The sequence below is a fragment of the Lissotriton helveticus genome, chromosome 10 (assembly GCF_964261635.1).
Source record: "Lissotriton helveticus chromosome 10, aLisHel1.1, whole genome shotgun sequence".
Taxonomy (NCBI): Eukaryota; Metazoa; Chordata; class Amphibia; order Caudata; family Salamandridae; genus Lissotriton; species Lissotriton helveticus.
Window position 1 is genome coordinate 1,145,249,552 of NC_136071.1, and position 23,956 is coordinate 1,145,273,507.

Consider the following 23,956-nt stretch of genomic DNA (forward strand, 5'->3'; position numbering starts at 1 on the left):
TACTGCAAAACACAGCAGCCAATAAACAACTTTAAAACTCAGCATACACCAGAAGTACAACCCCCTCCATAGTATGCACCAATCACTATCAGTCCAATAGAATATATATATATCTCGTAATGCACATATCACTTCTTCTTTCTTTGCTGCTGCAGCAGCGAGATAAGTACTTTTCCTTTCAATCGAATTTCCGAAGTTGGATGTACTTGTTTTATGCTATGTAATTGTCAAGGGTTAATTAACGGAGTGTGGCGCAGATACAGATTTTTCTGTAGACCCGCGTTGTCGCGATGCCGATTCCCACCACTTGTGCAATTTGTGGTTTCTGTCACTAGGTGATGTGGTTATTTGGCAGCTTGGTGTTTTGGCGGTAACTTAGGTGTTTTGCGCGCTCGGTCTCTCTGTGGGCAAGTGTTTGTGGAGCGGGACGCGCTTTGCGCGCTATTACGGGGAACGGTCCTCTTTTCAGCCCCACGCCTTGCGCATGCGCGAAGAGCCGATTCCAGCGTTAGCGATCTGCTCTTCACGCATCAGCGAGCAATTCTGACTGTTCTATCCCCGGTCCCATAAGAACGCTGACCAGAGCAGTTACCGGAGCAGGGCATTGCCTTAGAGGAGATTAGGGGTGGCTCCCTCCACGCGAATGGATTATTATTATTGCTAATTTTCAAATTCTGGCATCTTGTGATAATATAGGGACAGTTTCATCAGTGCCTGTGCAGACAAGAACACCCCTGGCTTTCTCCCCCCATAAAGCTCCTTCAGATCTCCTGTAGCTCGATGGCGTACTACGCCAAGGAGGAAGATCGGTGGGTGGAGTTGAATGAGTACGCAGAATATGATGAGCCTGAAGAGCACCATATGGAGGAGCAGTTGGTTCAAGCCCTGGATACCCACGTCCAAGGCTCGGTAAACAGGGCGTTAATTAAGGCGTTACAGCATTTTACCAAGCCATTAAAGAATTATGGCAAACGTAAGTTTGGTGCTGCGCAAGGGGAGACCTCAGCTGAGGTCCTTGTTAGAAAGGCCCGCAATGTGTTGCACGACCATGGTAGTGTGAGTTCTTCCAAGGCGCGTAAGGCGCCCGGGACGCAGACAGAGGAGACTGATGAGTCCTCTGCTGCCGCGCCTGACACTTCTGACTCAGACCAGGAGTCGCAGGCCTCACAGAAGGTAAAGGAGCGGAAACACAAATCCCACAATGTCGAAGACAAACCGGTCAATAAGAACCTCTTGTTTGACCCCAGAAACATTATACATCCAAGATCCACTGAGTGGGTTCCCTGTTTCGAGGTGGCACACTATGTGCAGGACAATCTCCGGAGAGGTTTCAAGAAGGAAGTCAGCGCCACCCTGCGTTCAGAATGTCCCAGATCATCTCTAATGGGAAAAGTGGCGGACACCCCAGAAATAGATCCGAACATGGACACTTTTATGAAACATTTTGCGAAGGATCCCAAGAAGGGGCTCGATCGAGCATGGAGGGGTTGTCAGGATAAACTCCTTGACGTGACCAGACCCCTGACTAAGATCTTGGATGCCGCGGTCACTGCTAAAGAGTCCAATACTCCATTGGACCCCACGAAGGTTTTGGAGTGGGCGCAACGAGCTATGTGTTTCCTAGGGAACGCGAACTGCGCCCTGTCGGCAGAACAGAGACAGTCTTTCCTTGTGCGCATTGATCCACAACTTCCGGAAATGGCAAATACGGAACCGGGCACACTTGCTAATGGCATGCTGTTCGGGGAAAAGTTTGTGAAGGAGATGGGGAAATATGTGAACACATTCTCGACCCTAGATAAGGCTCAAGCGAACATCCAAAAAGTTTTTCATACTGGCCTTTTTAACAGGGCCGGGCGCTTCAGGGGTCGAGCAACCGGCCGTGGATCTAACCAGACCTCTCGAGGTTTCGAGCAACGTAGTAGAGGTGGTGGCCAGCGTTCAAAGTTCTACCCCTCCCGCAATCGCGGTGACAGAGGGCGACAACATAGAGGTTACAGTGGACAGTATAGTTCCTCCGGAGACACCTCTTATTCAGGTACGCTTATTGCACACTGGAGACACCAAGGTGGGAGGTCGGATTGCTTTGTTCCACCATATGTGGGAGACTCTCAAACAGGATCCTTGGATCCTTCAGACGGTAACAGGTTTTCAGATAGAGTTCTATGCCTCACCCCATCAGGTTCGTATTCCTCCTCCCCTACATTTTTCCCATGCAGAGATGTCTTTCATGGACGACGAGGTTCAATCATTGTTGGAAAAGGGGGCAATCGTGCACACGATTCCTCATCCGCTAGGGTTTGTAAGTACCATCTTTCTAGTGCCCAAAAAGGACAAAGGTTTCAGACTGGTGCTCAATCTGAGGGAATTCAATTCCTGGGTAGTGTATCGCCATTTCAAAATGGAAGGTATACATTTATTGAGGGACATCCTGTTGGAAAAGGATTGGACGGTGCGTCTGGATTTGAATGACGCGTACCTGGCGGTGCCTATTTTTCCTCCTCACAGGAGGTTCCTTCAATTCCAATGAAGAGACAAGTGGCTCGAATTTTCGGCCATGCCCTTTGGCCTTTTGTCCGCCCCTCGGTGTTTCACCAAGTTACTAAAGCCCGTGGTTCAGTACCTCAGGGAACGAGGAGTAAGATTCATAGTTTATTTGGATAATATTCTGATTATGGCTCAGAATATGGACACGGTTCTTCTTCATCTGAGCTGGATGGTCCAACTCTTACAAGAATTGGGGTTTGTCATCAACGCGCAGAAGTCCATTCTGACTCCAACGCAGTCAATGGAATTCTTGGGGTTTCAGGTGGACTCGGGTGCAGCACAGTTACTATTACCATTGAGGAAGAGAGTAGCTATCAAGAAGGAGTTGAGTAGAGCATTTGCCTCTCCAACTATATCCTTGAGGACATTGGCCAGATTTGTGGGGCTTCTGGCCGCATCAATACAGACAATATTCCCGGGACCCTTGCATTACAGGGCGCTTCAGTGTTTGAAGATTCTACACTTATGCAAGGGTCTGAGTTATGCAGAGCAGATCTCGATCTCCAGCGAGGCACGGACCGAGATGACTTGGTGGCTGAAACACCTGGATGCTTGGAATGGCAAAGCCATTTTCGCAGCCAGTCCGGAGATAGTCATAGAATAAGAAGCCAGCAAATGGGGCTGGGGAGCCCGCTGCGGATTAGTGGAGACTGGGCGTCGGGGGTCCCCGGAGGTACTGGAACTCCATATCAATTGCCTGGAACTTCTTGCGGGTTCTTTTGCGATTCGGACACTCTCCCCGCAACAAGCGAGTTGTTGTATTCTACTGCGGATGGACAATGTGTCAGCAGTACGACACATCAATCATCTGGGGGGGGGTAAGAGATCTCGTCTTCTGGTAGAGATAGCCAAGGACTTTTGGCATTATTGCCTGAACCATCATATCTCATTAATGGCGGAATACATTCCGGGATCTTCCAACATGATAGCGGATTGGAACTTCCGTTTTCTGAGGGATGCCAGCGATTGGAGGCTGCATCCCAGGGTATTCCAACAGTTGAACAACAAATAGGGTCCATGTTCAGTGGATCTTTTTGTGTCCAGCCTCAACGCACAACTTCCTCGGTTCTACAGTTGGCGTACAGATTCTCTGGCGATCAGGTCGGACGCATTTCTTCAGTCATGGACGACGAACATTCTATATGCGTTTCTGGTGGCACTAGCTTTGTCGTGCGCACTTCCTGTTCAACTACAGTCGTTTCCGGAGACTCTGGAGGACCCTCTGAGGTTGCCTCGCCCACTGGTAATGCAGGGCCACTTATCTCACATGGCGGGGAGACTTTCAGGCGACGATGGCAAGTGCCTGTAGTTTCACAGGAGACCCTGTTTTTCTTATCACAATCATGGGCACCTGCTACGCACAAACGATATGAGTCAGCTTGGAGTAGATGGGTTAGTTGGTGTGCTGAACGGCAAACAGATCCCTTGGGATCCGGTGTCCATCTCATAGTTAATTTCCTTTCGGAACTCGCCAGTTCAGGAATGGCATATCGCACAGTGAACAACTTTCGTTCTGCGATTTCGGCGGGTCATCCACATGTGGATGGTAAACCAGTGGGGGAACATCCCCTGGTGTGTAAAGTGGTGAGCGGTATCCGATTGGTTAACCTCCCCCCCCCCCCCCCCGAAACCCAAGTACTCTGTTTTATGGTATGTTAACGTTGTTTTATGTTTTCTTAAAACTTGGCCAGCCAATGAAGGAATATCACGTAAACAATTATCGGCAAAACTTACAATGCTAATATGTCTGGTGTCTCGCAGACGAGTCTCGGATGTGCGAGCCTTGGATATAGCAGGTAGAGTATTTACTCCTTCAGGAGTCTCTTTCACGATTTCCAAAACGACAAAGACAAATTCTAGATGTATTTCATACCCTGCTTTTCCTCATCATACAAAGTTATGTTTGGTTCAATGTTTAAAATGTTATGAGGATGGGGGCGTGGCCTAGCGGGCGAAGATGGTGGACGTAGCTTGTTAGAGCTCCCACCGACCCAGCATTAATCCGCAGCATTTATCCTGGCTCCCGGACCCATGAGGTGACACACCGACCCAGACAGGTGGCGGAAGGTGTGGGGAACCCATCGGTGTGCCGGACGAGGCTCCTGCGCCGCCTGTAGCAGCACGCACAGCCGCAGCCCCCTGGGCCTAGTCCAGACGTACGAAGCCGGGGCCTCGATTTTGGCGGAGACCGGGACGGGCGTCCCTGGAGAAGACCGCTGTCGGCGATCCTTGGTGTCGCCTGGCTTGGCCGAATTGGTGCCGGAGTGGAGGTCGGAGACCCCGTTGCATTTCCCCCGCCTCCTGAGTGGCCTGGTGCACGGTGGAGTGCGGAGAGACAGCGGGGACCTGAGCGTGGGCCTCGAGACCGGGCCTGGATTTTCGTACCCCCCCGACCGCGAGGGGCGGGACTCGGAGCAGGCCTGAACAGCGACCTGGGCGGCCCGCTGGTCAGCCCGGGGTGACGCCGACATTCTAGCTGTGCCTCCTGCCCAGTTGCCGACTGTGGACCCTGCCGGAGTGCTGTTCGGACCCCCCTGGAGGTACTGTGAGACAATGGCAGCTGCGACATGGAGCGAGCAGTGAGTACACGCGGCCCAGCGGGGTTGGTTGCTAGACCTGGCGGACGGAGTGGGGTAGGAGTTGGGGTGTGCTGAGAACCCCCCCCCCCTGTTGAGGAGCCCTGGATGTGGTTTGCCGCCTCCGGTCGGGACTTGCCCCGGAGCTGAAGGAGCCTGGTGCCTGGGTCCCGAACTACATTGCCTCCTAATAGTGTGTGTCAAGGCCTGGGCTGCCCGGCCGTTCTGGGGTGCTGATCGATGTGGTGGTGGACCCCTGGCACCTGAAGTGGACACTTGGGAGGGACCTACCTAGCACCAGAACACTGTCGGCTGCATAGTGGCACCGGGTGAGACTGCGGCGGCCCCCTGGTTGCGCCATTGGACCTGAACTGGGGCCCGGTGTGAACCGATTATTGGTGGAGGAATCCCCCGGTGGATTATCATTCTCTGGGGCTGAGGCACTATCCAACTTGTCCTGTTGCTGCCCGAAGGGAGACCTGCTGGTTGCTGAAGCTGGACTGCCCTCTTTGAATAACCCAGCCATGACCAGGGGCGGTGGTGGAAACGGGCCCGCTAAGCAGGGACCCATAGACAAGTTTACCGGGCCTAGTGGAGGGTCTGGTGCCTCCGGGAGCGGCCAAGGTGCGGGGCCCGACAACGCGGCATTGATGGCGGCGATTACACAGTCTCGGGACATGCTGGACGCTAAAATAGGAGCGGTGGGGGCTGATGTCACTCTATTGTGGCAGGATCTTCGCAATGCTGTGGCCCGCATTACAGAGGCCGAAACTAGAATCACTGGAGTGGAGGGCGATGTGGGGACACTGAAACAAAAGGTGGCGGCCATGGAAAAAATCCAAAAGGGCTTGGCGCTCCGAGTGGAGGACGCGGAAGGGCGGGCGCGCAGAAACAACCTGCGCTTTGTGGGCTTTCCGGAGGATTGCGAGAAGGGCCACATGGATAGCTTCTTGACACAATGGCTGGAGAGCTGGCTCCCCCCGGACGCCCTGTCGCGATGCTTCGTGATTGAACGCGCCCACAGAGCCCTGACGCAAAAACCGCCGGCTGGAGAGCATCCTCGTCCAGTCATAGCCCGTTTGCTGAACTTCCACGACAGGGACGTCATCTTACGGGAAGCTAGAGCCAAGGAGACGCTTCTGTTTGAAAGCCACAAAATTATGATCTTCCCTGACTATACTAGACTCGTACAGCAGCAGCGCCACTCCTTCATGGATGCGAAGGCTAAGCTGCGCGGCTTGAAGATACAGTACTCCTTGCTCTATCCGGCCCGTCTCCGGGTCATCTTCCAGTCGAAAACTCACTTCTTCGATTCCCCGGAGGAGGTGTTCAGGTGGACGGATGAGACAGTCAGGTTCCGGCCACACGCCCAGCCGGGCTTGGGATCCGGCCCGTCGCGCGGATCCTCACAGTCGCTACCAAGAGTAAGCGACTTAGGAAGTCCAGGTCTCGGAAAAGGTCCTTCACTCGCAATGGCCAGCCGGATGAGACACAACTTGACACTGACCAGTCTGGAAAAGAAAATTGAACTCTTGTGCGTGAGTGCTTCTCCGGCTTTTGAGGACTACGAGGGGACGACTCGAGGATGGGTTGTGAATACCTGGTCATCTGTTCATTGAGCGCATAGTGCTGTGGCACGCCACGGATTTTGGCCGGGCCTGCCCTGGCCTGTGACAATGCCGCCGAACTGCCATGGTGTCATAGGCTGATGTTGATGGGGGGTGGTGTGGTGGGTTCGGGGTGCTGGTCTTACCAGGCTGCCTAATCCCCACGGGTGGGGGGTGGCCCTGAGGGGGTGGTTCATCGTTAGAGGGAATAGTTGGGATCCGTTGGTATGGTTGGCCTTGGGCGCTCTGTTTTGGGCCTGAGGCTCCCCATGCCGCGACAGATGCTTCAGAGTTCCGTGGAGCGTAGGGGTGGGGGGTGGGTTCCGGGGGTTGGTATGTTGGGGAGGGGGTGTTGGGGGGGGTGTTGGGGTGGCCAGGGGGGTTTGCATGTGATTACTAATGCTGTACCGTTACTTGAGTGGAGTGTCTGGACTGGGCGCTGGGGTCCTTGGGACCATTTCCACCTTGACTATGGTTGATTTACCGTCTTCGGGACTCCCTAGGGAGTCAATGAGAATATTAAGCTGGAATGTCAGGGGGATGCTGGACAAAATTAAGAGGAGAGCGGTCTTGCGATGGGGTAAGCGGGAGGCTGCCGATGTCTTGTTGTTGCAAGAGACGCACATGAAGGGTACGAAGGTGCTAAGCCTGCAGAGATTTGGTTACCAACAGGTGTTTCATGCCGGGTTCTCCAGGGGTTCGAGGGGGGTTGCCATTCTAGTTCACCGCAGACTGGCCTACACTCATGAGCAACAATGGCTGGACCCGCAGGGCCGCTACGTCTTTATTAAGGGTATGATTGGTGCTGAACTGGTAGTGTTTGGGAGTGTGTATGCTCCCCCCCCCGCTGCAGTGGTCCCTGGCTGAACGGCTGTTTGAGGTGTGGGCGGGCATCCCGGACTCCCTGGCTGTGCTGGGCGGCGACTGGAATGATGTTATGGATGTCTGCTTGGATCGTAAGCGGCTGCAGGGCGCAGTGGTGGCGGCTGTCCCTACCAGACTGAGTGCGGCGGTTGAAGGCCTGGGCTGGGTGGATGTCTGGAGACATATGCATGCCGCGGTGAGAGAATATACGTATGTGTCTGCCGTACATGGTTCCTTTTCTCGACTAGATTATGTCTTTATGCCGGGAGCTTTCCTTGACAGAGTGAGAGAAGCCAAAATTCTGCCTCGGGGACTGTCTGACCATTCTCCTGTCGCGGTACAGGTGGAGTTACGTAGGAAGCGTCAGCCGTTCCGGTGGAGAATGTCCTCGTGGCCTCTTCAACAGGCAGATTATGTTCAACACATGCGCGGCGCGATCGCCCATTACTGGCAGGAGAACTTGGTCGAGGACGTCGATGCAGCGTCGGTCTGGGAGGCCATGAAGCCTACACTGCGGGGTGTGGATATGGCATGGTGCGCAGCCGCCCGTCGTCGTCGTCGGGAGGCTATCGTTGCGGCGGCAGCGCAGGTCGAACACCTGGAACAGCGATGTCGGAGGGAGGGGGACGGGATGGCGGTTCGGTTGCTCCTGCAGGCACAACAGTCCTACGCATCTATTTTGATGGACGAGGCGCGGCAGGCATGGTTGGACACGCGGAGCAGGGTGTATTAGTGGGGTGATAAGTCCTGTACCGTGCTACATAGGCTGTGTCTTTATAAGAAAACAGAGGAACCCACACTCAAAATCTTTCACACCATTCTGATTCGGGATGAAGAAGATAAACAAAACTTAATATGCTTATCTCGGCAATTAGTTGTGCCGTTTTATTCAACAATTCTTATCAAAAATAGAAAGCAATTTGTGTCAAGAGAAGTCTCACTGTCTTGAACTTACTAACCAAAAACATACAATTGAACAACTAAATCAAAAAAATACGTGAATGAACAAACATATGAAGAAACATACAAGACTTAAATCAAGAACTGCATAAATGCACAAAAATTCGACAAAAACAAGCATTTAAATTGTGCGGAACATGTGACTAATACGTATTACAAAAATAAGTGCAAAGGGAATATTCATGACATTATCATACGATATTCAACAGTATTTGACCAAAATGAAGCCTTTTTAATGTGCTTCCATGAAACAACACAACCTCTCGGTAGAATTGTTACAAGGCGTAATGTTCCCAACAGTCTTAACTATTTATAAACTAGCTAGGATTTAATCCTGCACGCCTACGCGTTTCGAGTTTGGGAGGGTTCTTCTCAAACTCTCTTCAGGGCCAAATGTATTCCATTCCCCATGTGTTGACCTATTAATAAAAACACAAGAATTGAAGGTACTTGTTACTGAATGCTCCCCTCAACCTGCTCAGCCTTTCTCATGTGTACAATGTAAAAAGACGTACCTCTGGGGGTGTGAGGTAATTCAATTCGTCCAGAAAACTCTTGTGGTTCAATACGGTCTTGTGCAATGATCTAAAAAGATTGTGGAATTTTATGAAGCTTGTGGAGCTATGTATACATTTTCATTTAAAATTAACTATGAGACCTGCGTGCCGTTCATACCTGGTTAGAAGGTGAAAGGAGGACCAAGTACGGCTGTAATTCTCATAAAATGGAGATGTCCGTTTTGAGCCTGGTGCGCTGTAAGCAAAGTTAGCGCATTACTTATTTTTAATGAGGTTGACAATTAAACTATCCAGTGAAATTGTGCGTATAAAGGTCATGACTTACTGTCTGCGCACCCAATTTTCAAGATTCAGGTGTATCTCCGACCGCAGTGGAGTCGATTGTTTATTTAGGTCCCTTCTGAGTTGTTTCACAACTTCCGCGCTTCTGTTTAAACAAAACGCGGGTATTAATTAGAAAACACGAGCGTGTTGCAGCGGGAAAAGCGCGCGCTGGCTGTTTGAAGAAACACCGCGGCGGTGCTGCTTTAGTTAAATTAAACCGGCTAACATTTTCAAAATGATCATATAGCCAGATTTAACAAGCGAGAAAGCAAGCGCTGTGAGGACCAATTTGGCTGCTTGCCTCGCTGATGGCGATTTGACATACCTGTCAATTCAGCAACATTTCCTACTTCCTCATTCCATCACACAAAGTGGATGCGGGTCAGTTCTCTCAGGAACATGAAGGGGCCCACCTCTGCTGGTTTAGCCAATCAGAGGAGAATAGGTTTTGCGGTGCCTTAGTGGTGCATTGTGGGACATGTAGTGAACCTCGCTAGAGGGCCAATTTATGTCGCTCACAATTATCATAGCATTCTCGGACTCGGAATCAGATCTGCTGTGGTGCTCGATTTAAAGCCTTGATAGCTCACTCATTGAGTTGAGACCGTTGTTTATGGTATCAAACCGCATTATTAGATATGCCTCTTTACGCAACAATGCCTGCTCAATGTTAGGCGATTTATGTTGTGGATCCATTCCAGCCAGAACGGTCCACTTAAAGTCAGTCTCTTTGTGGTTTGCGTTAGCAAAGTGCTCGACCATTGGTGCATTTTGTACCCTTTTCTTGAGCCGTGAGCGATGTTGGGTTATCCGGACATTCACCTGTTGGCATGTTTTGCCTATATACAATTTATTGCAAGTGCACAAGATACCGTAGATCACATTTTTACTTTTACAGTTTGTGTGTAAACTGTGTCTCCATTTTATGCCATTGTGGTAAAATTCATCTCCTTCTACAACACTAGCGCAGGCCACACAAGTACCACATTTGTGGTGGCCTGTGATGGGTTTGAGGTTCCATTTGGAAATTAGGTCACTTTTGGGTTTCTGTATGAAACTGTCAGCTCTTATGATTTGTTGGCCAACACTCAAATTTTTCTTCAAGGCGAAAATAGGCTTTTGTAGAGGGAAACCTAGTCCTTCCAACAAATGCCAATTGCGCAGGATAATCTGGCGAAACTTGTTTGTGTGTGTTCCATACGTGGTGACACATACGAGTTTGTCCAATTCTTTCTTAGTTTTTATTTTAAGAAGTTCTTCTCTAGGTGTAAAGCGTGCTCGTTTTTTAGAATGTTTCAAAAGTTTTTTGGGGTAACCTCTTTTGCTTAGTTCATCACAAAAGGTGTCTGCATGTGTATTGAACCCTTCAAGGTCAGAGCAATTGCGCCTGATCCTGAGTAGCTGCCCATACGGGAGGTTATCCTTCAAACATTGAGGGTGGGCACTCTTGTAGTGTAGAATGGTATTTTTATCCGTGGTCTTCTTAAACAAAGTGGTGGTAAACTTACCCCCTGCTGTGCCAACAGCAACATCGAGGAATGTCATTCTTTGATTGCTACAATCAATGGAAAATTTGATGTCAGGGTGTCTCAAATTTAGCCATTCATGAAAAGCCATGAGTTCGGTCTGGCTCCCCTGCCACAGGAGCCAGACATCATCAATGTAGCGCAACCATTGCTTGATGTTTGGACCATAGGGATTATCATTGTGAATGAATTTTTCTTCGTACTGTGACATGTACAGCACCGCCATCTCTGGAGCATAGGGACAACCCATGGCTGTCCCCTTGATTTGGACAAAGAACTCGTTTTCAAATTTGAAATAATTGTTTTTGAGTGTGATTTGAGCCAAGGCCAAAATAAAAGCAGTTGGAACTCTGTGTGGCCGTTCACGTTGTTCAAGATAAATTTCCATAACCTCAAGAGCCTCATCTTGGGGAATTTGAGTGTACAGTGAGGTAACATCTAATGTTACCATCAACTGCGTCTCAGAGTCAAACGTCATTTCTTGGAGTTTATTAATGAAGTCGATGGTATCCCGTAGGTACGATTTGACTCCTTCCAAGAACGGTTTTAAGAAAAAATCGATGTATTTTGAAGCCGGCTCAAGGGCTGAATCACAGCCAGAGACTATAGGCCTACCAGGGGGTGTTGTACTATTTTTGTGTATCTTCGGAAGGAAGTAGAGAACAGGTGTTCTCGGTGACTTTTTATTTAGAAATTCATATTCTTTTGGACCCAAAAAGCCATTCTCCAATGCCTCTTTGGTGATACAGGAAATTTTGTTTTGAATTTCTCTCACCGGGTCATCTTTGACCGATCGGTACCATTCCGAATTGTCGACATGTGTCCTGCCTTCCGCAAGATACATTGTGCGCGGCCAAACCACCACTGCACCACCCTTGTCGGCCTGCTTGATAATTATCGAAGGGTCAGATTTCAGATCTTTTATGGCTTTAAGCTGACCCTTACTGATATTGTGGCTGATGAACGGTTTTTCCTTTTCTAATTTTGTGAGTGCTGACAAGACTGCTTGCTCGTACGCATACACTTGTTTGGGAATATTAGTAGTGGGCAAAAACTTGGATTTTACTCGAAGGCCAGTAGTTTCACTGCTTGTTGCAGCTTCTACACCGGCAAAGTATGTTTTTAGTCTGATTTTCATACAAAAATCCAATGCCTCAAGCTTGAGTTTGGTAAAATCAGTACGTCGTTTAGGGACGAATTTGAGACCTAAGTTGAGGATAGTATTCTCGTCCTGAGTGAGGGTTTTATTTGAAAGATTCACTATTGTAGATACATCTAGTTGTTGTAGTATCTGTTTCTTGTCCGCATTTCCCATGGTGTTTGTTTGAAGCGGACGTTTTGTTGTCCGCCCTTTCCTAAAAAAGGTTGGTTAGTGCCCTTCTTATTTTGCTGACCCTGGTTGGAATCAGGAGACGATCCAGAAGATGAAGCAGATGAGAAAGTGGTAAATCTCGTTCTTGATCTACCCTGGTACGAGTTTAGAGCTCTCTTTGAGTCAATAGTGGTATAGTAGTCTTCCTTCAAAAAGGGATACACTTGCTCTATTTTAAATGACTTAGAGTCTTTCTCGAACTGGGCAGTTTTAGTGTTAATAGTTATATCTTTAAAGGTCTGGATTTCCTTTTCGATCTTATCAAGTACATTTTTAGCCTCTACTTCAGTTTTGTTATCTGCAATTGCTTTTAGTAATTCAGCAATTTCCTTTTCTTCCTCACTACAGAGGCGTTGAGCGGTCTCAATTGTGTGGACCATAAGGTCGCGACTGCACTTCGTATTGATGTAACTGAAGCCCTTCTTATATTCCGGATCTTCCACAAAGATCACGGGTATATTTTTCACTTGCAAACCCCAAGGTATTGTGCCAGCCCGCAAATGTTGTAGAAGGAAATGGCCATGCAATTCTGTCCTTATGTGCTTTTTTTGGAGACGAGTTAACCTGTCTGCCTCATTTTGATGTTTAGCAGTGGTTAAGTTTTGTTTATCTTCTTCATCCCGAATCAGAATGGTGTGAAAGATTTTGAGTGTGGGTTCCTCTGTTTTCTTATAAAGTATATGGGCCCGTACCCCACTCATGTCCGAATGGGCCACACTCCCCCTTTTTTGTAAAAGTTTAGAGCGGGTTTTTACCCGAGCGAGTCAGGACTGAGACAATTATTGTCTCCCGAACATCACTAAATTGAGCATATCCACCACAAGGAACAACCTTCCTTGTTAAAGCATGTCAGAAAAGGAAACATTGTCTTTCACTGAAAACCATATACAGAATTTGATTGCTTCTAATCCCTTCTCAGGTATTTCTCTAAGTACCACTGCTAAACATCAAAATGAGGCAGACAGGTTAACTCGTCTCCAAAAAAAGCACATAAGGACAGAATTGCATGGCCATTTCCTTCTACAACATTTGCGGGCTGGCACAATACCTTGGGGTTTGCAAGTGAAAAATATACCCGTGATCTTTGTGGAAGATCCGGAATATAAGAAGGGCTTCAGTTACATCAATACGAAGTGCAGTCGCGACCTTATGGTCCACACAATTGAGACCGCTCAACGCCTCTGTAGTGAGGAAGAAAAGGAAATTGCTGAATTACTAAAAGCAATTGCAGATAACAAAACTGAAGTAGAGGCTAAAAATGTACTTGATAAGATCGAAAAGGAAATCCAGACCTTTAAAGATATAACTATTAACACTAAAACTGCCCAGTTCGAGAAAGACTCTAAGTCATTTAAAATAGAGCAAGTGTATCCCTTTTTGAAGGAAGACTACTATACCACTATTGACTCAAAGAGAGCTCTAAACTCGTACCAGGGTAGATCAAGAACGAGATTTACCACTTTCTCATCTGCTTCATCTTCTGGATCGTCTCCTGATTCCAACCAGGGTCAGCAAAATAAGAAGGGCACTAACCAACCTTTTTTAGGAAAGGGCGGACAACAAAACGTCCGCTTCAAACAAACACCATGGGAAATGCGGACAAGAAACAGATACTACAACAACTAGATGTATCTACAATAGTGAATCTTTCAAATAAAACCCTCACTCAGGACGAGAATACTATCCTCAACTTAGGTCTCAAATTCGTCCCTAAACGACGTACTGATTTTACCAAACTCAAGCTTGAGGCATTGGATTTTTGTATGAAAATCAGACTAAAAACATACTTTGCCGGTGTAGAAGCTGCAACAAGCAGTGAAACTACTGGCCTTCGAGTAAAATCCAAGTTTTTGCCCACTACTAATATTCCCAAACAAGTGTATGCGTACGAGCAAGCAGTCTTGTCAGCACTCACAAAATTAGAAAAGGAAAAACCGTTCATCAGCCACAATATCAGTAAGGGTCAGCTTAAAGCCATAAAAGATCTGAAATCTGACCCTTCGATAATTATCAAGCAGGCCGACAAGGGTGGTGCAGTGGTGGTTTGGCCGCGCACAATGTATCTTGCGGAAGGCAGGACACATGTCGACAATTCGGAATGGTACCGATCGGTCAAAGATGACCCGGTGAGAGAAATTCAAAACAAAATTTCCTGTATCACCAAAGAGGCATTGGAGAATGGCTTTTTGGGTCCAAAAGAATATGAATTTCTAAATAAAAAGTCACCGAGAACACCTGTTCTCTACTTCCTTCCGAAGATACACAAAAATAGTACAACACCCCCTGGTAGGCCTATAGTCTCTGGCTGTGATTCAGCCCTTGAGCCGGCTTCAAAATACATCGATTTTTTCTTAAAACCGTTCTTGGAAGGAGTCAAATCGTACCTACGGGATACCATCGACTTCATTAATAAACTCCAAGAAATGACGTTTGACTCTGAGACGCAGTTGATGGTAACATTAGATGTTACCTCACTGTACACTCAAATTCCCCAAGATGAGGCTCTTGAGGTTATGGAAATTTATCTTGAACAACGTGAACGGCCACACAGAGTTCCAACTGCTTTTATTTTGGCCTTGGCTCAAATCACACTCAAAAACAATTATTTCAAATTTGAAAACGAGTTCTTTGTCCAAATCAAGGGGACAGCCATGGGTTGTCCCTATGCTCCAGAGATGGCGGTGCTGTACATGTCACAGTACGAAGAAAAATTCATTCACAATGATAATCCCTATGGTCCAAACATCAAGCAATGGTTGCGCTACATTGATGATGTCTGGCTCCTGTGGCAGGGGAGCCAGACCGAACTCATGGCTTTTCATGAATGGCTAAATTTGAGACACCCTGACATCAAATTTTCCATTGATTGTAGCAATCAAAGAATGACATTCCTCGATGTTGCTGTTGGCACAGCAGGGGGTAAGTTTACCACCACTTTGTTTAAGAAGACCACGGATAAAAATACCATTCTACACTACAAGAGTGCCCACCCTCAATGTTTGAAGGATAACCTCCCGTATGGGCAGCTACTCAGGATCAGGCGCAATTGCTCTGACCTTGAAGGGTTCAATACACATGCAGACACCTTTTGTGATGAACTAAGCAAAAGAGGTTACCCCAAAAAACTTTTGAAACATTCTAAAAAACGAGCACGCTTTACACCTAGAGAAGAACTTCTTAAAATAAAAACTAAGAAAGAATTGGACAAACTCGTATGTGTCACCACGTATGGAACACACACAAACAAGTTTCGCCAGATTATCCTGCGCAATTGGCATTTGTTGGAAGGACTAGGTTTCCCTCTACAAAAGCCTATTTTCGCCTTGAAGAAAAATTTGAGTGTTGGCCAACAAATCATAAGAGCTGACAGTTTCATACAGAAACCCAAAAGTGACCTAATTTCCAAATGGAACCTCAAACCCAACCCAGGCCACCACAAATGTGGTACTTGTGTGGCCTGCGCTAGTGTTGTAGAAGGAGATGAATTTTACCACAATGGCATAAAATGGAGACACAGTTTACACACAAACTGTAAAAGTAAAAATGTGATCTACGGTATCTTGTGCACTTGCAATAAATTGTATATAGGCAAAACATGCCAACAGGTGAATGTCCGGATAACCCAACATCGCTCACGGCTCAAGAAAAGGGTACAAAATGCACCAATGGTCGAGCACTTTGCTAACGCAAACCACAAAGAGACTGACTTTAAGTGGACCGTTCTGGCTGGAATGGATCCACAACATAAATCGCCTAACATTGAGCAGGCATTGTTGCGTAAAGAGGCATATCTAATAATGCGGTTTGATACCATAAACAACGGTCTCAACTCAATGAGTGAGCTATCAAGGCTTTAAATCGAGCACCACAGCAGATCTGATTCCGAGTCCGAGAATGCTATGATAATTGTGAGCGACATAAATTGGCCCTCTAGCGAGGTTCACTACATGTCCCACAATGCACCACTAAGGCACCGCAAAACCTATTCTCCTCTGATTGGCTAAACCAGCAGAGGTGGGCCCCTTCATGTTCCTGAGAGAACTGACCCGCATCCACTTTGTGTGATGGAATGAGGAAGTAGGAAATGTTGCTGAATTGACAGGTATGTCAAATCGCCATCAGCGAGGCAAGCAGCCAAATTGGTCCTCACAGCGCTTGCTTTCTCGCTTGTTAAATCTGGCTATATGATCATTTTGAAAATGTTAGCCGGTTTAATTTAACTAAAGCAGCACCGCCGCGGTGTTTCTTCAAACAGCCAGCGCGCGCTTTTCCCGCTGCAACACGCTCGTGTTTTCTAATTAATACCCGCGTTTTGTTTAAACAGAAGCGCGGAAGTTGTGAAACAACTCAGAAGGGACCTAAATAAACAATCGACTCCACTGCGGTCGGAGATACACCTGAATCTTGAAAATTGGGTGCGCAGACAGTAAGTCATGACCTTTATACGCACAATTTCACTGGATAGTTTAATTGTCAACCTCATTAAAAATAAGTAATGCGCTAACTTTGCTTACAGCGCACCAGGCTCAAAACGGACATCTCCATTTTATGAGAATTACAGCCGTACTTGGTCCTCCTTTCACCTTCTAACCAGGTATGAACGGCACGCAGGTCTCATAGTTAATTTTAAATGAAAATGTATACATAGCTCCACAAGCTTCATAAAATTCCACAATCTTTTTAGATCATTGCACAAGACCGTATTGAACCACAAGAGTTTTCTGGACGAATTGAATTACCTCACACCCCCAGAGGTACGTCTTTTTACATTGTACACATGAGAAAGGCTGAGCAGGTTGAGGGGAGCATTCAGTAACAAGTACCTTCAATTCTTGTGTTTTTATTAATAGGTCAACACATGGGGAATGGAATACATTTGGCCCTGAAGAGAGTTTGAGAAGAACCCTCCCAAACTCGAAACGCGTAGGCGTGCAGGATTAAATCCTAGCTAGTTTATAAATAGTTAAGACTGTTGGGAACATTACGCCTTGTAACAATTCTACCGAGAGGTTGTGTTGTTTCATGGAAGCACATTAAAAAGGCTTCATTTTGGTCAAATACTGTTGAATATCGTATGATAATGTCATGAATATTCCCTTTGCACTTATTTTTGTAATACGTATTAGTCACATGTTCTGCACAATTTAAATGCTTGTTTTTGTCGAATTTTTGTGCATTTATGCAGTTCTTGATTTAAGTCTTGTATGTTTCTTCATATGTTTGTTCATTCACGTATTTTTTTGATTTAGTTGTTCAATTGTATGTTTTTGGTTAGTAAGTTCAAGACAGTGAGACTTCTCTTGACACAAATTGCTTTCTATTTTTGATAAGAATTGTTGAATAAAACGGCACAACTAATTGCCGAGATAAGCATATTAAGTTTTGTTTATCTTCTTCATCCCGAATCAGAATGGTGTGAAAGATTTTGAGTGTGGGTTCCTCTGTTTTCTTATAAAGTATATGGGCCCGTACCCCACTCATGTCCGAATGGGCCACACTCCCCCTTTTTCGTAAAAACATAGGCTGTGTCAGCACGTCATGCAACCAATTACACTACCGGGACTCACGGACGCAGAGGGAGTTTCTATTACAGACCCAGCCGTGCTGGCGGCGAGTTTTGCCCGTTACTACGCAGACCTATATGCACAACGGGATTGCCTCCCGGCTGATGCGATTGACAGGTTTAAAGCGGATCTGCCCCCCCGGGCTGTTTCTGATGACACAAGGACATCCCTGGACCTTCCCCTCACAGCGGAGGAGCTAGGAGAAACCTTGGGGCAGCTTAACCCTGGGAAGGCGCCCGGTCCAAGTGGCTTTCCGTGTGAATTTTATAAAAAGTTTCATCTTCAATTAGGATCCCATTATAGGGTGGCGCTGGAGTTGGCGAGGGAACGGGGTTGCATGCCAGCAGACTGGCGCCACGCCGAGGTTGTGGTCTTTCAGAAGCCCGGTAGGCCCGCGGACCGACACGACTCGTATCGCCCCATATCCCTACTCAACTTTGAGGCTAAACTACTGGCAAAGGCCCTGGCTAACCGCCTCGTCCCATACGTGGCCGACCTGGTACACCCGGACCAAGCGGGCTTCATGCCGCACAGGGCGACACGGCACAACATCAGGCGAGCGCAGACAGCCATTGACGCCATGGGGGCCTCTGGGGAGCGGGCTGCCTTATTGCTAGCGGACATAGATAGAGCGTTTGACTCGGTCAGCTGGACCTACCTGTTCGCCCTCCTACCGCGCCTTAACCTGGGCCCGGTGTTTACCTCCTATGTCAAACTACTGTACACTGATTTAACTGCTTCCGTGCGGGTGTCCGGGGCCATCTCGGAGAGATTCTCGATAGGTCGGGGGACCCGGCAAGGGTGCCCACTATCTCTTTGCGTTGGCCATGGAGCCCCTGGCTTCTTGGGTGCGCATTGATGCACAGCTTCACGGCTTTGTGTGGGATGGGGGACTCTCCGATAGAATTGCGCTCTATGCGGATGATGTCCTCTTCTTTCTTACAGATCTCAACCGGTCCGGCCCCCGTATACTGGAGATTATGCGCATATTCGGCGAGGTGTCGGGGCTCTTCCTCAATCCACGTAAGTCCACCCTTTGGGTGCTGGGCGGGGGTTCCGGTGTCTGCCCCTGGGCGTCGGCCTTACAGGTGGCAGCTGGAGGACTGCTATACCTGGGAGTCTTCCTGTCCGAATCCCCTGACATAGCATGGGAGCGCAACGTACTGCCGGTATGGGAGAAGGTTCAGGCAGACATCAAGACGTGGTCCCGGATGCCTCTCACGATCTTTGGAAGATCTGCAATCTTCAAAATGGTTGCACTCCCGCGCATGCTGTACCAGCTACAGAACCACCCATATCAGATAGATCCACGGTGGTTCCGTCGGGTCAACTCAGTGCTGGGCCGCTTTCTGTGGGCCGGGGGCGCCGCCAGGGTGGCGCTGCGGACATGCTTCCTGTCCACTTACTGTGGAGGGCTGGCCACATCGGACCTCTTATCTTACTATCAAGCCTCCCACCTATTAGTTCTTAACGAGTGGTGGTACGGCGATAGGGGGGACCCTGCATATGCCATCGAGCGCTCACTGATGGGCGACAACACGCTTCACACACTACTATACTCGGCCAGGCTGCGGAAAGAATTGCCTCGGGCCACGCAGGTGGTCTTCGTGATATGGCGCCAGGCGCTGCGCCGTATGGGATGGTGGGGTAAATTGACGGCGGAGACCCCATTGTGGAAGAACGGACTACTTCCCGCCTTGTCCTCGTTGCCGGGATTTGGGGGCTGGGACTCCATTGGAATCTCTTCCCTTGGACATGTACTAACTGGGACTACGCTTAAATCCTTTCAGGACCTTAGCTTGGAATTTCACATGCCTAAATCCCAATTCTTTAAATACCTACAATTCCGCCACGCGCTTGCTCCGAGCCTGGTTGGACTCGAACGACTGCCGGAATTCAGTCCAGTGGAAGCTAAAATCTTTATGGGAGACCTGGGTGACAAGAAGGTGTCCCGAATTTATCAAACCCTGGTCACTCATTGCGCCGCCTCTTTGCTCCCGCTCAAGGACTCCTGGGAAAAAGATGTTGGTCCCTTAGATGAGGACGATTGGAGGGAGGCCTTGGAGTCACCACGTGGGGCGGCAATTGCAGTACGTCTCCGACTGATCCAGTTTAAATACCTACATAGGGCGTACTATACCCGGGAGAGACTGTATAGGGCGGGCCTGATTGCATCCCCAGAGTGCCTGCGTTGTGGGACTGAGAGAGGTACGCTGTTGCACACGGTGTGGTCATGTGTTGGTCTGACCCGGTTCTGGCACGGGGTTTGGAGCTGTCTGTCGGAAGTGCTGGGGTGGGATCTCCCCCGGTCTCCCCGGTTGGGTCTTCTCCATGTATTGGAGAACGTGGGCGGAAACATTTACAAACGTCACCTTCTACTGTTGGGTCTAGTGGTGGCTAAGTGGGACCTGGCGAGGGCATGGAAGAGTGACCGGGCTCCGCCACTCGGGGCCTGGAAGGCAGGTCTTGACTACTATATGGGATTGGAACGACCCGTGTTCGAGGCCAGGGGGTGCCCACGGAAACACTTTAAAATCTGGAAACGGTGGGCAGACTACAGGGATTTGACTCTGGAGCCTCCGGCTGCCCCGGACGATGATTTGCCTACAGTAGAGGACCTCCAGGCCTTGAGTGACACTCGATGATTGCTGTAATGTGATCAATTGTTGGAGCTGTTGTGATCACGTGCATTGGGTTAGGGTGGGATAAAGGGTGGGTAGATGGGACACTGGGTAGTTGGGGTGGCTGGGGGTGGTGGGGGGGGGGGGGTTCTTTTCCCATTTCTTTTTCCTTTTCTCTTTCACTTGATTGGATTGTACGTATATTGAACTGTGCTTTGCCACTTGACAGTGCCTTCCTGATTGTGGAACACTGTGATTATCCCTTGCCTAATCAATCAATAAAATCTGTTGTGAAAACAAAACTGTTATGAGGATTGTACTAAAGAGTTCAGGAATGACATTGCAGGGCAATTGTTAATTTCACTTCAGAGACCTTTCCACCCAGTCACTGCAGCGACTTTGGCCAGGTGGGTTACTTGGTTATTGAGACTTGCAGGTGTTGATACTGCCATGTTTGGCGTTCACTTGCTTAGAGGAGCAATGGCTTCCAAGGCCTTTTATTCAGGCTCTCGTTTACAAGATATTATGACTGCAGCAGACTGGTCCTCTGACTCAACATTTAAGACATTTTATCATAAACCGATTGTGGGTGTGGCTTCAACGGTTATGGAGCAACTCTAAACTAGCATAATCTGAGCCTCCGTGGACTGACAAAGAATAAAAAAAATTCTAACTGACGCGACAAGAATTTTCTATTCTATTAAGGACACGGAGGCGAGGATTATCCCACCCAGGTAACATAATGATGGTATTCTATGTAATAGATTGTTCATTGCAGAATTTATTAAATGTTTCATGTATAATTCATGGTGATCATTTGTTTTTTCTCCCACCCGTTTGATATTGAACATATGAAGATGTTAACTAGTGAATGTCATGATGGTTATGAAACGCATACAGGTCATGAATGGTATGTTACGACTACTATTCTCTTTATAGGAGATCAAGGCAAGCAAACCTGAACGAGCTGGATAAAGTTGTTCAGAAGGGGGCAGATCAAGCAAGCATATGGCATTGTGCCATCGTCTCTGTTTCTGGAGATGGAACTCAAGTTTGGATTCACGGCGATGAAGAAATCTGTGGTCCAGTGTTCAACGGTCAAGTTTGTGGACTGTGTTAAAAGTTTGAAGCAAAGAAAGAGGAAGTGATATGTGCATTATGAGATATATATTCTATTGGACTGATAGTGATTGGTGCATACTATGGAGGGGGTTGTACTTCCGGGGTATGCTGAGTTTTAAAGTTGTTTATTAGCTACTGTGTTTTGCAGTAAAGCAAAGAGAAGCATAATCCTTGCCTCCGTGTCCTTAATAGAATTGAAAATTCTTGTTGCGTCAGCTAGAAATCTTTTTAGTCTTGCAGCACAGCGTCCTTCTGTACCAACGCTGCAATCCGTGCGAAAACTGGTCATGCTTTTCATCAACAGTTTCTTTCATGTTCTGCTGCAGCCGTGATCAGTACAGGAGAATGGGGAGGAGGATATTGTTTTGTTTTGCATGTTTATATAGTGCAAACTCGACCTGAAAGTTACGTTTACATAAGGACGCATTCATTTTTTGTTAGGCGTGGGGAGATTAAGTGATTTGCCCTGAAACACAGGATATTGAGGTGACACAAAGACTTGCACCTGGTTCCCCAGCACAAAGGTCGGCAGCGCTGGCTGTTAGGCCCAATCCTCTCCCTAGTTGATATTGCTATCAACCCAGGCGTACCTAAAAATTAAGATATTATCACACCAATTAAGCTAAAACGAGAATGACACTTCTTCCCACAACATACAGCCATTGGAAACATTTTTACCGTTTGCATACTTTTTAAGAATGCTCTGATTGCCATAACTCTTTCTTGCATTTAATCAGTATGTGGCCACGACCTACCACTGATTTGTAAAAGGGAGTGCATATTTCTTTTTAATGACTTGTGGATTTTAATGTCAAAATTGTATTCATTTGTGACGTTACATTCCTCAGCATTTAATCTATTTAATCAGTTTAATAGACAAGTATTTTAGCACAGGTCCATGGTTGCAAGGAGCTTCAGTTTTATAACGTCCAGGTTACCTAAATGAAAAAAGTGAATGTTTGAACGTGTTGGACAAAACACAGAGCCTCCCAGCTGCATTCAACTTGAAACTCACACTTAATACTTATACAGATGACGGGAGAAGGCTTGAGTTTTAGGAAGGACAGATCATGAACATTATAATGATTTTGCGGTAACTGGGCCAAATTAATTTTGGGAGACCCTGTTTCGAACAGGTTTGGATTTTATGATCCAGTTTCAGCTCTTTCATGCCCTCCTCAGCCAAGTTACAGACAGGGGCCCAAGCACACTCGTCCAAATTATAAATGTGTTTTCATCTAATATTCAGGGATAGTGAGGTATGTTTTCAATATTGTAATACAGAAGCTGGCAAATATTATTGTAAATAATTTTGCTGACCCTTTCCTGTTTTGAATATGTGAAGTCTGGTTTCACTCCGAAAAATGTATGGATGCTACATGGTGTGTATGATCAAAGTCCCGCAGGGCCAACAGCCATGTGATTAATCCCTTCAGTAAAGGTCGTTTCAGAAACACGTGTGTGGAAAGCTGACAAATGCCAGTGTGGTAAAGTTCCCAGTGGAAGGATTAAGTTCCACGTGATAACTGTTCATGTGGATAAACGGTCCCCCATGTGCTTTAGGGTCCCACTTGGTAAAAGTGTTTCAAGTATTGTGAAGTGTTACTTACTGCATCAGAGCACTACATGCACCTATCTGTACTGTGATATTACATCTGGCTTTTAGCAGTGCCAGTTGAGGATGTGTGTGGAGCCAATGGAGGAAGTGGGTGGATTTTGGGAAAGTGGGTGTGCCCCCCTAAAAACATTTGAGCACCTGGACTTAATATTTTACTAATTAAGCACTGATATAAACATACTGGGTTAGTCCGCTCCACGGATGTTTAGTGACTCAGCAAGTCTGACACAGTATTATGAAGAAATAGACACTTTGTGAAGTCCTAAAAAAATTTGTTCCGTACTCGCAACTGCTACTGTCCCACATGCTTAAATCCCTATTGAAACCATAACTTTCCATGGATACATGCCAACACATATTACAATAACTAAACATTCCACCACAAGGTACAGTTCCAATTTATTTATTTATTTATTTATTATAGTGTTTTGTATAGCGCGAACATGACCCGTGGGTATCAGAGCGCTTTACAATAACTGGTAGGTTAAAGATTAACATATATAGTAGCATTTAAGAGCAAACAGATATGAGGTAGATAATTATATGGCTTTAGGAGGAGAGTATCTATATATATATACATAACATGAGCGTTTACATTATGAGATAGGTTAAAGGATAGCAAATATAGAAGACGATTTAAAAGCAAACAAATAAGAGTTAGGTAATTATAAGGCATTCGGGCGGTGAGTATATAAATGTAAATATTCATATTAGCATGAGGTAGCAGTAAGGATACA

General features: G+C 47.2%; 2 protein-coding genes across 8 annotated transcripts in view; one reads left to right on the plus strand and one right to left on the minus strand.

Moving 5' to 3' along the window:
* Window positions 1-23,956, minus strand: part of ZCWPW2 (zinc finger CW-type and PWWP domain containing 2) — a 918,117-nt gene that overhangs the window by 877,430 nt on the left and 16,731 nt on the right. The gene's annotated exons all lie outside the window — the stretch shown is intronic.
* LOC144784190 (uncharacterized) lies at window positions 781-2,880 on the plus strand. Its single transcript, XM_078662852.1, has 2 exons — window positions 781-2,038; window positions 2,684-2,880. The coding sequence occupies exons 1-2, from the start codon at window positions 781-783 to the stop codon at window positions 2,878-2,880; spliced, it is 1,455 nt and encodes a 484-aa protein (XP_078518978.1).